Source organism: Hemiscyllium ocellatum, chromosome 4 (genome assembly GCF_020745735.1).
Source record: "Hemiscyllium ocellatum isolate sHemOce1 chromosome 4, sHemOce1.pat.X.cur, whole genome shotgun sequence".
Taxonomy (NCBI): domain Eukaryota; kingdom Metazoa; phylum Chordata; class Chondrichthyes; order Orectolobiformes; family Hemiscylliidae; genus Hemiscyllium; species Hemiscyllium ocellatum.
The window spans coordinates 9,197,764-9,212,111 of NC_083404.1; the positions used below are offsets into that span (position 1 = coordinate 9,197,764).

Sequence of the window (14,348 nt, forward strand, 5' to 3'; positions counted from 1 at the left end):
GTGACCGGATTCAAAAGGAGTTAGTGCTGGTCCTGATTGTGCTCCAAGCTTCCCGAGATATTTGGTCTCAGAACTCATCAGCTTTAAACCATCAAAATAGTGAGATTTGGAGACGCCACTATTGGACTGGGGTGAACAAAGTTAAAACTCACACAACACCAGGTTCTAGTAAAAAGTGAGGTCTGCAGATGCTGGAGATCAGAGCTGAAAATGTGTTGCTGGTTAAAGCACAGCAGGTCAGGCAGCATCCAAGGAACAGGAAATTCGACATTTCGGGCCAGAGCCCTTCATCAGGCCCGAAACATCGAATTTCCTGTTCCTTGGATGCTGCCTGACCTGCTGTGCTTTAACCAGCAACACATTTTCAGCTCTGATCTCCAGCATCTGCAGACCTCACTTTTTACTCGAAGATTTTAACCTACTGCGAATCCTCTTGCAAGGATGCCTTCCTTGAAGAAACTCTCTTCCTCCCTCTACAAGGATTCCTGATGAAGGGCTCTGGCCCGAAACGACGAATTTCCTGTTCCTTGGATGCTGCCTGACCTGCTGTGCTTTAACCAGCAATACATTTTCAACACCAGGTTCTAGTCCAACAGGTTTATTTGGAAGCACTAGCTTTCAGAGCGCTGCCCACAACACCTGATGAAGGAGCAGCGCTTCCAAATAAACCTGTTGGACTATTGCCTGGTGTTGTGTGATTTTTAACTTTGATATAGTGAGAGGCAGCATTGGATAAGTCCCTGAAATGAAGGCTGCCACAAGTCTAGAAGGAGCAAAAGGAAGGTAAAAAGAAAATAACTCAGAGTTTTAAAAAAATGAAGAAAAACTGATAGCTACAATCTTTTTACATGAGATCTTCAGATTACAGATGAGGCATGGACCCAAAAGGAAAAAGAGGTTCAGCCAAAGTTGAAGTTCCTTAAAGTTGCCTCCAGTTGAAGCAAAAACTAGAGGGTAAGTTTTAACTTTTCCCACTCAGCAGAAATGAGATAGATTGATGGCAGTTAAAACTGTCACAGTGACTTGCTCTCTCCAGCCCTGCTGTTTTTCCAAACATTTCACCAAGTATTTCCAAACAGCACAGACGTAGTGAGATACAGCCCAAGTGCGGACACAGTTCGGGGATTTTGGAGGCAGTGCAGGAATTTGGTGCAGAGGGGAAGAGGTGTCTTTCATTTGCTTTCTTGGTTCACAGTTTGTAGGGTCTTAATACATGGCTAATTGAAGTCCTGGTTTGGGGGCCTAGCACAAATATAATGGCATTACAAGAAAATCATAAATTCATCGGGTGGTAATAGTGACTCATTTGACTATCTGCTGTAGGTTACCTTTAGAGGAAAGTACCTCATGGAATGTTTACAAGTTTTTTTTTGGAACAGCTTGCGTTAGAGCCCACTAGGGAACAAGCAATTCTGGAGTTGGTGATGTGTAATGAGGCAGACTTGATTAGCAAGCTTAAGGTGAAGGAACTCTGAAGGGCCAGTGATGATAATATTAGAGAATTCACCCTGCAGTTTGAGAGGGAGAAGCTGGAATCAGATGTAACAGTCTCACAATGGAGAAAAGGTAACTATAAAAACATGAGGGAGGAGCTGGCCAGAGCTGATAGGAAGGGGAGCTCAGTAGGGAAGACATTGGAGCAGCAATGGCAGGAGTATCTGGGGGTTATTTGGGAGGCACGGCAGAATTTCATCCCAAGGAAGAAGAAACCTACTAAAAGGATTTTGAGGCAACCCTGACTGACAAGGGAAGGCAGGGACAAGCATAACAGCAAAAGGAAAAGCATACAATATGGTGAAGATTAGTGGGAAGCCTTGGGTTCAGAAAATATTTACAAGGATGTAGTCAGGGTTTGAGGGTTTGAGTTATGGGGAGAGGCTGAACGGGCTGGGGCTGTTTTCTCTGGAGCATCGGAGGCTGAGGGGCGACCTTATAGACGTTTACAAAATCACGAGGGGCATGGTCAGAGTGAATAGACAAGGCTTTTCTCCAGGGTAGGGGTTACCAAAACTAAAGGGCTCAGGGTGAGATGGGAAAGATTTAAAAGGGACCTAAGCAGTGACAATTTCATGCATTTGAGGATGTATTTATGGAATAAGCTGGCAGAGGAAGTGTACAATTACACTAAAAAGGCATGGGTACATGAATAGGGAGGGTTTGGAGGGATACGGGCTTAATGCTGGGATTAGATTAATTTAGGATATCTGGTCAGCATGGATGAGTTGGACCAAAGGGTCTGTTTCCGTGCTGTATGTCTCTGTGACTCTACGAATTTAAATACTAGCAGAGGACAATTTTAAAAAGCAGCAAAGTGGAGGAACACATTACACATCACTAAATCCAGAATTGTCTGTTCCCTAGTGAGTTCTACCATGAACTGCTCCAAAATACCATCTCATAGTCATTCTACAATTTCCTTTTCCTGAGTTCCGACCAATCTAAGGGCAGCACGGTGGCACAGTGGTTAGCACTGCTGCCTCACAGCGCCAGGGACCTGGGTTCAATTCCCGCCTCAGGCGACTGACTGTGTGGAGTTTGCACATTCTCCCCGTGTCTGCGTGGGTTTCCTCCGGGTGCTCCGGTTTCCTCCCACAGTCCAAAGATGTGCGGGTCAGGTGAATTGGCCAAGTTAAATTGTCCGTAGTGTTAGGTAAGGGGTACATGTAGGGGTATGGGTGGGTTGCGCTTCGGCGGGTCGGTGTGGACTTGTTGGGCCGAAGGGCCTGTTTCCACACTGTAAGTAATCTAATCTAATCTAATCTGATTTTCCCAATGACCTGCATATTAAAGTCTCCATGATTATTATAATAGTGCCTTTCTTACATGCCTTGTCTACCTCCTGATTTATTGTCTTCCCCAAATCCTGACCACTGCTATGGAGCCTGCACATAACTCCCATCAGGGTCTTTTTTCCTTTGTCGTTCCTCACAGAGATTCTACACCTTCTGATTCTACATCACTTCTTGCTATCGATTTTAATTCACTTCTAATGAACAAGGCAACCCACCCCCTCTTGACAGGATGTATATCCTCAGATTGTTAGTTCCCAGCCCTCATCCCCTTTGCAGCCACAACTCTTGTGTTACATCCTACCTGCTAATTTCAATCTGCGCTGTAAGCTCATTAACCTTGTTTCGTCTACTGCATGCATTTAAGTACAACACCCTCAGCCCTGAATCGACTGCCCCCATTCTCAAAGATGTCTGCTCATCTAGTGTGCCTGAAGTTAGATGCCTGACCTTTTCCATAATCTCTGTCCTATTAATTGTTCTGGAAACTTGAATATCCTCTGCTGAGTCCTCCCCCTTTAGCTTTTTCCATACAATTGAACTCACCAGCATTCCCCCACCATGACTTCACCTATCCAGGTGATTCATCCAGTCTATCAGAAGAGCTCACACATTCCCCAGTACCGGTGCCAATATTTTATGAATTCAAACTCATTTCTCCCACACCAATCTTTGAGCCACGTATTCACCTGTTTAATCTTGTTCAACCTGTGCCAATTCGGTCATAGCTCAGGTAGTAATTCAGAGCGCGATATGGGTTTGGTTCTGCTTTTTAATTCAGCCCCTTGCTGTTCATATTCTCTCAGCAGCACCTCTTTGGTATCTTTGGTACCTACATGGGCCATGACAACTGGATATTTCCCGTCTCACTCCAAGTTCCTCCGCAGCCCAGGTGAGATATTCGAGGGGAGGACAAGGCAACCCGGGCTGACAAGGGAAGTGGAAAGATTAGTAGGAAGCAAGGGAATTGGGAAGCTTTAAAAACCAGCAGACAATATCAAAAAAATGAATAAGACGGCAGAAGATGAACTATAAGGTAATTTAGCCAGTAATATAAAAGAAGACCGCATGATGTTTTAAAAAAGTTGTACAAAAGTAAGAGAGAGGCATGGAGGCACGTGAGGGTATGAAGAGGCATGTGGGTGGCAATGTGGCTCAGTGGTTAGCACTGCTGTCTCACAGCGGCAGGGACATGGGTTCAATTCCATCCTCGGTCAACATTCTCCCTGTGTCTGCGTGGGTTTCCCACGGGTACTCCGGTTTCCTCCCACAAGCTGAAGTTGTGCAGGTTAGGTGGATTGGCCATGGGAAATTGCCCTTGGTGTCCAGGGATGTGCAAGCTAGATGGTCATCCATGGGAAATGCAGGCTTACAGGGGATGCCCTTTGGTGGGTCAGTGTAAATTCAACGAGTCAAATGGTCTGCTTCCACACTGTAGAGATTCTATGAAAGGCCCACTGGGCATTGGACCACTGGAAAAGTAGTAATGGGGAACAAAGAAATGGCAAAAGAGTTGAGTAGGCAGTTTGCATCAGATTTCACAATAGAAGACAGAATTAGCATACCAGATCTTCAAGCGATTTGGGTCAGAGGTGAGTGTAGTGGCCATCACTGAGGAGAAGGTGCTGCGGAAGCTGAAAGGTCGGAGGTGGGTAAATCTCCCGGATTGGATGGATTACAGCCTAGAGTTCTGAAGGAGTAAGGTGAGGAGATTGTAAAGGCATTGGTGGTAATCTATCTGGTATCACTGAAGTCAGGGAGGGTCTCAGAGGACTGGAAAATGGCTAATGCAACACCCTCGTTTAAGAAGGGAGAGAGGTAGAAGGTGGGAAGTTATAGGCCAGTTACTGTGACCTCGGTCATTGGTAAGATTTTAATGTCCATTATTAAGAATGAGATTGTGAAATACTTGGAGGTGCGTGGTAAATTGGGGCTGAGTCAGCATGGCTTGCCGAGGGGAGGTCAAGCCCGACGCATCTGTTAGAATTTTATGCGGAGATAATAAGCAAGTCAGATAAAGGAAAGCCGATGGATTGATTTATTTGTAATTTCAGAACTTTGACAAGGTGCCACACAGGATGTTGTGAAGTAAGATAAGAGCTCCTGGTATTAGGGGCAAGGTACTGGCATGGATAGAGGATTGGCTGACTGGTAGAAGGCTGAGAATGGGAATAAAGGTGGTAGCTGGTGACTAGTGGAGTTCCACAGGAGTCAGTGATGGAACCATAACTATTCACGTTGTACATGAACAGTCTGAACAAGCAACTGAGGACAGCGTTGTTAAGTTTGCACACAATGCAAACATAGGGCAAGGGACAGGTAGTGGTGAAGCAAGGAAGTTTTAGAAGGACTTGGACAAGCTGGAGAGTTGATTAGTGGCAAATGGAATACAATGTGGGAAAGTGTGAGGTTATGCACTTTGGTAGAAAGAATAGGGGTGTAGACCATTTTCTAAATGGGGGAAGGTTTCAGAAATCTCAAGCAGATGGGGACTTAAGAGTCCTAGTTCAGACTTCTCTGAACATGCAGGTTCAGGTTACATTCTTCTTACTAACTGCCATGTGAATGCTCAGTTCAAGAGGGCTAGAGTATAAGAGCAGAGGTGGACTCATGGTCAGACCGCATTTGGAACACTGTCAGCAGGTTTGGGCCCTGTATCTTGGAAAGGAGTGCTCACATTGGATGGGATACAGACAGGGTTCACAAGAATGGTCCCGGGATGAAGGGCTTGCCATAACAGGAGCGGTTGAGGACTCTGGGTCTGTACACAATGGAGTTTAGAAGGATGAGGGGTAGGGGCTGATCTCATTGATAGTTACAGAATACTGAGAGGCTGGATAGAGTGGATGTGGAGAGACTAGGAGTCTAGAGCACAGCCTTAGGGTGATGGGTGACCCTTTAGAACAGATGAGGAAGAATTTTTTCAGCCAGAGGGTGGTGAATCTGTGGAACTCATTGCTACAGAGAGCAGTGGAGCCCAAGGCATTGAGTGCATTTAAGACAGAGACGGATATCATCTTGATTAGTAAGAGGATCGAGGGTTATGGGAAGAAGGCAGGAAAATGGGGTTGAGAAACACATCAGCTATGATCGAATGGCAGAGCAGACTAGATGGATTCTGCCACTATATCTAACGGCGTTATGGTCTATTTCAATCTTAAACTGTTCTTCTGATTAAGCAAGAGAGGCACAGTCCAGAAGCTAGAAATATCTTTCCTTAATTATACAGACTGGGCTATGAAGAGCAGATTTCCTGGTTACAATGTTCATTGAAGGCTGTGAGCAAAAGTCATTGTGGCTTTCACCAGCCAACCATAGAGCAGCTTTGGAGCTGTCTCTGAATAAATAGCTGCTTCTATTTTGGTATGGCTTTAAAATTTAACCACTTTATATTAAGTCCCTAAATTTAAGCCATTTACTTAAAGTAAAAGTGATAGTGACTGCAACAGTGAGCCCTGAGATGCCCAACACAGGATTGATATAAATCCTTTCACTATTACTTATTGCTCCCTACCTTTCAACCTGCTCCTAAATTTCAAGGCTTACTCTAAATTCCAACCTGAGTTAATTTAATAGTCCTTTGTGTAAAACTTTGCCAAATAGCTTTTGGGAGTTAGGATACTTCATACAGTCATGGTGTCAGAGAGATATACAGCATAGAAACAGACTCTTAAATCCAACTCATCCATGCCAACCATGTTCCCAGACTAAACTGGTACCACCTGCCTGCATTTGGTCCATATCCCTCCAAACCTTTCCTATTCATGTACTTACCCAAATGTCTTTTAAATGTTGTAACTGTACCTGTATCTACCATTTCCTCTAGAAGTTCATTCCACACACAAACCACCCTCTGTGTGAAAGAAGTTGCTCCTTGGGTCCCTTTTAAATCTTTATCCTCTCACCTTAAAACTATGCCCTCTAATTTTGAAAGCTCCTACCCTGGGGAAAAAGCCTTTGCTATTCAGCTTATCTATTCCCCTCATGATTTTATAAACCTCTACAACCCTCAACCTCCAACGCTTCGGGGAAAAATGTCCTAGCCTATCCAGGCTCCACTTATAACTCAAACCCACCAATTCCAGTAACATCCTTATAAATCTTTTCTGCACCCTCTTCAATTTAATAAAATCCTTCGTATAGCAGGGCAACCAGAACTGCACACAGTATTCCTAAAGTGGCCTCACCAATGCCCTGTACAACTACAAAATGATGTCCAAACTCCTATACCCAATGCTCTGGCCAATGAAGGCAAGTGTGCTCAATGCCTTCTTCACCACCCTGTCTACCTCTGACGCAACTTTCAATGAACTATGCACCTGAACTCCTCGATTTCTCTATTCTATAACACTCCCTGGGCCCTACCATTAACTGTACAAATCCTACCCTTGTTCATCTTACAAAAATGCAACACCTTGCATCTATCCCATTCTATTTGGCTTCTCATTTTCTTTCCTTTTCTAAAGTAATATGCATCAGGTCATTTGATGTGCAGATGATTCTCACGTTTACTGCTGAAACTTAAGTCCATATCATGGAATTAAAAAGTAAACTCACCATCGCCTTGCCAGACGTAGGGCTGCTCTCTTAATCATAAGACCATAAGACGCAGGAGTGGAAGTAAGGCCATTCAGCCCTTGATCAAGAGAGAATGTGGTGGGCATTAACTTGAGGGTCACCACACCTCAAGCAAGGGAAGAGGTTATGTTGGAGAGCGCATATTAGCATCAGCTGCTGTGAGAATTTAACATAGACTGCATGTGTCAGTCAGTATTTCAAACTAGCCATCCAGCCAGCCAAGCTAACCAACTCCATCATAGCTAGTTAAGAACAATGAATGATTGATCTTGTGGTGAATATGTACTTATCACCAATCTACTTGGTGGACAGCGTTACACAATGTAGACGAGAAACAGCACATTCAGAGGAATTTATGAAAATCAGAGTTATTCTTACCAATTTCCAATAAAGCGTGGGTCACTCTGGTCAATCTGAACTATGGCCCTGGGGTCTACGTAGAAGCCAATCAATACTCCCCCTAGAAGGTATCCTGCTGCAGGACCTAATGCTCCCATAACGTACATGATAGCTGAAAAGCAGAGATGAAAGCGGCTGAGTAAGACATTCAGCAACATGCACAAACAAAACAAGTGTTAGGTCGAAGTTAATTACAATGTAGAAAGTTATTCATGCCGTAATTCAGATGAGGGTGTATCTTTCACCCTTGATTATAAAATTGCAACAGTAGATTTGACAAGTATGGTACCAAGGCCTCAATGGATAAGCGGCATCAACAGTTGATTGTGCAAAATTTTGTTTCCAATTATTCTGCTATGACTTTGTCCAATACATTGTGGAATTTTTCAGCCATCATTTTGAACACAACTACGTGGTTAGCCTTTCTACTGAAGTCAATGTAAAAGAAAATCAGCATGAATTGTAGCTATAGAATCCATCTACCAGACCCGCTGTCAAGGAAAGGCCGCCAGCATTCTCAAAGATCCATCCCACCCTAACAATGTTTTTCTACAACCTCTACCATCGGGGAGAAGGTACAGAAGCCTGAACACACGCACCAGCTGGTTTTGCAACAGTTTCTACCCTATTGATGTTCGAATACTGAATGAACTCACAAACTCTTAACATTCCCCTGTACCTGTGTTTTTGTTTTTGCTGCTGTTTACCTATTTTTTACTTATCTATGCCACTTAACTCTGTGATCTGCCTGTATTGCTCACAAGACAAAGCTTTCCACTGTGCCTCGGTACATGTGACAATAAATTCAATTCAATTCATTCAATTCATAGGCAGCAAATTCAACATAACATGCTTTACACTCCCACTGTGCTTTAACATTTCAGTTATTAAACTAAGCATTGAGCTGCGCATTCAGGAAAGCATACTTGGCACTATATATAAAAAATAATAAGAATTTTCCAGGTGTTTGACAATGAAAGGGATTATAGAGTCTTTAATGTTATGGTATCTGAGGGTTCTTGCTGTTTATAAATCACCATTTTATCCTACAAGGCAACAGAGGTGACATTTTAAAAGATTAGCTGTAAAAGTGTTTCTCAATATATTGAGGGCATGGAAGAAGCTATGCACATACAGGTTTTACTCTTTCAACTCAGGTTCATTAGCTTTATTGCAAAGCAGCAGGTGAAACAACTATTATACAACAGCTGGCAATTATATTGATGTGACTTTGAGAATGCTGAAAGAGTGGGCAGATTTGATTTCACAGAATGATGGAAAATCTTTGAAAAGCCATCCAATTTGCTCCATTCCCTTGGTACTATCCCTACTGCCATGCATCTATATTCCTTTAGTTGAAAATCACACAATGCCAGGTTCTAGTCCAACAGGTTTATTTAGACGTACAAGGTTTTGGAGCACTGCTCCTTCAAAGCAGCAGCACTACGAAAGCTAGTGCTTCCAAATAAACTTGTTGGAATATTCTCTGGTGTTGTGTGATTTTTAACATTGTCCCCCACCCCAGTCCAACACAGGCAGCTCAGCATCTATATTCCTTGTTAAAGATTTATCTAGTTCTCTGTTGAATGTTACAACTGAATCTTCTTCAAACTGAGGACTTAAGGAAGGAGATTGCCTGGGCCTTGACAGAGATCCCTATATTCTTTTTAACCACATGTGAGGTCCAAGAACACTGGAGAATAGCAAATATTGTTCTTTTGTTTAAGAAGTGCAACAGGGATGATTCAGGAAATTATAGGCAAATGAGTTTCACATCAGTGGTAGGGAATTTATTGAAGAAGATTCTTAGGTATAGGATTTACTCACATTTGGAAAAGAATTGACTTATTAGGGATAGTCAGCATGGCTTTGTGTGGGAAAGGTCTTGTCTCACAAATTTGAATGTGTTGTTTTTGAGGAATTGATAAATGATTGATGAGGGTAAGGCAGTGAATGTTGTCTACATGGACTTTCCTAATGTGTTCGACACGCTCCCTTATGGTAGGCTGATTCAGAAGATTAAGTCTCATGAGAGCCATGGTGCGTTTGTAAATTTTATACAAATTTGGTTGGTCATAGAAGACAGAGAGTAATCATAGAGGGGTGATTTTCTGACTGTAAGTCTGTGACCAGTGGTGTTCGGCAACGATTAGTGCTGGGACCTCTATTGTTTGTCATGCATATAAATGACTTAGATGAAAATGTAAGTGTCTGATTAGAAAGTTTACAGATAACATGAAAATTGCTGGATAGTGAGGAAGGTCATCAAAGGATACATCAGGATATACATCTGTTGGAAAGTCAGGTGGAGAAATGGCAGAGTTTAATCCAGACAAGTGCGAGGTGATGCATTTTGGGAGGTCAAATGCAAGAGGAATGCATACAGCAAATGGCAGGATCCTTAGCAGCATTAACATAGAGAGAGAGCTTGGGGTGCAAGTACATAGCTCCCTGTAAATGGCAACACAAGTGGATAAGATGGTAAAGAAGGTGTACAGTTTGCCTTCATCAGTTGGGGCACTAAGTATAAAAGTTGCCACGTCATGTTACAGCTGTGTAAGACTTTAGTTCAGCCAGATTTGGTGTATCATGCACTGTTTTGGTCGCCACATTACAGCAAGGATGTGGAGGCTTTACAGACATTGCAGAACAGGTTTACCTGGATGTTACTTGGATTGGAGTGTATTAGCTATAGGGAGAGGTTCGATAAACTTGAATTGCTTTCACTAGAGCATTAGAAGGTGGGGGGCAGGGAAACCTTTCGAAGTATACATGTAGTGCTTCTTACTTTTGAGGATTTCAATAATGAATTAAAACTATGGACCATTTCAGTTAATTCTAGCTGACTTAAACAAGAAATATTTTGTTTGTCCTCAGTTCCAGGATGGGCCCAACCAGTTATTCTCAGCAACTGACAACCTGGATGGAATTTCTTCCTAACATGAGCTTTGTATCCTTCTGCTCAGAAAAGTCCAGACCAGCCGTATTAAGAGATCAAACTAATGATGGCACAGTCAATCTCAAAGAAATATGAGCTGCATTTTGACTATTTTTCATGATTAAATTTGCAGCCAGCACTAACATTAAAAAGTACAGTAAACTGTGTACACTGGAACACCAAGGAACAGTGAATGTGAGTGAACTGAACTTTTGTCAGGTGAAGTTCACGGTGAGGATGGCAAGGTCTCTGGTTCTGAGAAAGGTTCTGTTGTAACATTCAACAGAGAACTAGATAAATCTTTAACAAGGAATATAGATGCTGAGCTGCTTGTGCTGGACTGGGGTGGGGGACAAAGTTAAAAATCACACAACACCAGATCATAGTTCAACAAGTTTATTTGGAAGCACTAGCTTTCGTTGTGCTGCTGCTTTGAAGGAGCAGTGCTCCAAAACCTTGTACGTCCAAATAAACCTGTTGGACTCTAACCTGGCATTGTGTGATTTTCAACTAAAGGAATATTGATGCATGGCAGTAGGGATAGTACCAAAGGAATGGAGCTAATTGGATGGCTTTTCAAAGATTTTGCATCATTCTGTGAAAGGACTTGAAGATAAGGGTGCTTAAAAATAAAATTAGAAAGCACTTTTCACACAAAAGGTGGTGAAAACCCAGGCACTGCCACCCCAAATGCTGAGCATGCCAGATCAATTGAAACTTTCAACATCGAAAGCAACAGGTTGCCCTTCTAAAGAAATGAAACAAAGGTAGAATTAACATACAAAAGCAATCACAATCTACTTCAGTGACAGAACAGTCTTGAAGAAATGAAGTAAATATTCCTGTCCCTATATTCCGAAGAAATTTTATTTCTCTGCCTGTAAAATACAATATAGACTGGGGTTAAAATACCAGCCGCTTAAGTTCTGCTCATTTTCTGCCCTGCAGCTATTTTAATACACTGATTTTGTGGATGGCTGAGGTGTCATTCTGAATTAGGCAAAAACTTCATAAGTATAGCCTACCACTTAGTAAGTACCACAACCCCACTTAGCTGTTTGCTAGAGGGATGCCCATCATAAATGTCCAGTGGAAATCCTGAAATGTATGTGCGAGTTGTATCTGCCATTGGGTATTGTATCTGCCATTGTAGTCTGATCATGTAGGTGACTTGTCACTGCAAGAATGGCTAAACAGAGACATGAAAGGAACCACATGGACTGATATCAAAAGCTGGATGGCATCTGTGAAACCCCAATCCAGTACCACTCAACGTTTCAAAATGTGAGTGGAAAAGGAGAAACTGCCCACCTATTTAATAATTTGGTATTATTGTTATGATACACTAAAATGTTAATAATTTTTTGGTGCCTCAACATCACAGCAGATTCTTAAAGTTGCATTGATTTAACTATGGAACTGCAGCTTTGGAGTTGGTGTTGGCAACCTCTCAGTCTCAGATAACAAATGGGAGCAAGAGTCTGACAATGGGTGTAACATCATGTCGGCTCACACTTTAGTCACCGGATGCTAATTATGATTTTTTAATGTGGTTCTTTCTGCTATTATCTGTCTTCCATTATGTCACTTATTCTCATTTCCCCTCCCTCCACATTATCCCAGTCCCAAGCCTCCAACTCGGCACCGCCCTCTTGACCTGTCCATCCCCTTTCCCATCTATCCACTCCACCCTCTTCTCCAACCTAGCACTTTCTCTACCACCTTCATCTACCTATCACATTCTCAGCTACGTTTCCCCCTCTAACCCCCCTCCCCTCCCATATATCTCTCAGCCCCCCAGCCCACAAGCCTCATTTCTGATGAATGACTTATGCCCGAAACATCGACTCTCCTGCTCCTCATATGCTGCCTGACCTGCTGTGCTTTTCCAGCACCACACTCTCAACTCAGATCTCCAGCATCTGCAGTCCTCACTTTCTCCTATTACGTCACTCCTGCAAGGAAAATGAGATGCAGCAGCTTACACATTTACATTGATCTTCTGTCAGATTCAATGAGCAAGCAGCTGGGCATGAAAATGATAAGACACATATTAATTCAATCAAACACCTTTCTTCGTGTTATTAGCAGCCGTGTGAACTGAAAACATTCCGCCATATCCTAGAAATAGAATCATATAGCTCAGAAGGACCTCTTTCACCTATCCTGTCTGTGAGGGCAAAGTTGCCGTCATCTTATGGTAGAGCTGGACTGTCATTGGCGAGAGAGTCAACCAGTGGTGGGTTAACCTAAGAATCATCACACCCTGGGTGATAGGAGAGGTTGAGAAGGAGAATCGTTCATACTAACATCAGCAGCAGTGGGATTTGAACCTACACTGTTAGTGTCATTCTGCATTGCAAACTGGCGATCCAGCTAATCAAGCTAACTGACTCCCCTGTACCAGCTCTATAATAAGTCCATTCAATTAGTATTAATATCCTTACCTTTCCCCATACTCAAAATTATTTCCCCCTTCAAGTATTTATTCAATTCCTGCTTGAAAGATATTATTAAATCAGTTTCCACTCATTTTAAGCAGTAATTCCATATCACGCCTCTTTTGTATTCTTTCATAGGATGGGGGGGGTCACTGGCTAAGTCAGCATTTAAAGTCATAGGGTCATGCAGCAAAAATGTGACAACCAACGAATAAAAAACAACACAAATCCCAGTTACCTGCATTTGGTCCATAGCCTACTATGCCCTAGAAATTTATGTGCTCATCCAGACATTCCTTAATTGTTGTGAGAGTACACTGACTCCACCACCCTCTCAGTTACCACATTTCATTCCATTCTCTGCAGGAAATTTTTTTTCTCTCAGATCTACTCTGAGCCACTTATTCCCCACCTTAAACCAATGCCCTCTGGCCGCAGACTCGTCTGCCATGGGGAAAAAATTCTCATGATCTAGTCAGTCTGTACCTCTCATTATTTTATATGCTTCAATCAGATTCCACACCCCCTCCCACCCCCAATCCCCACGCCCCCTCCTCAGCGTCCTCTGCCATGGTCACTTTGCACATCCACCCTGAAGCCCCACTCTCATCTCTCAGACTGAGAGGACTTCAAGCCTTTTGGAAAATCACAGACACTGAACCTTCTTCCTTTACCTGCCTTGCTCACAATCACACCGTCCTGTCCCTGAATTATCTATCCTAGGTAGTGTGATTGCATCCTCGTACAAAGAACACATTGCAGAATTGATCATTCAGCCTCAAAATCATTATTTGAATTCTGAGTCAAAACTACAGACAGGTTTACCCTAGATCAGAATAGTATCCAGTAGCTCCCACATACTGCAGTCTTGACGCATTACCTGAACTGCCATCCTTGATGTTGTTTGATAATATTACTCACTTGCGATGCCTTTTATATATTTTATTAATATTACCATAATTTATCTACTATGTTAAAATTTATGAATAGAAAAGAATCTAACCAAATGCTAGAGAATCACCAAACAACAAGCTCCTTTCTCAACAATCTAACAAGAACAATTCCAGTGAATCTAGCTGTCTCTGACTGCTGACCAGGAGGTCTTTTTCTCACCTATTGCTTTAGGTGATACTGCCTACCTGCCTCAGGGACCATCTCTCACTTCCTCCTCTGGAGTTAAAAATCACACAACACCAGGTTATG

The 14,348-nt window shown here is 42.7% G+C and overlaps 1 protein-coding gene across 1 annotated transcript in view; it reads right to left on the reverse strand.

Annotated features, from left to right (window-relative positions):
- The window catches only part of LOC132815285 (solute carrier organic anion transporter family member 5A1), a 182,737-nt gene that overhangs the window by 76,858 nt on the left and 91,531 nt on the right, over positions 1–14,348 (reverse strand). The window contains exon 2 of the mRNA XM_060824123.1: positions 7,746–7,878. Within this exon, the coding sequence (XP_060680106.1) occupies positions 7,746–7,878 (133 nt within the window). The remainder of the gene's footprint in view (positions 1–7,745; positions 7,879–14,348) is intronic.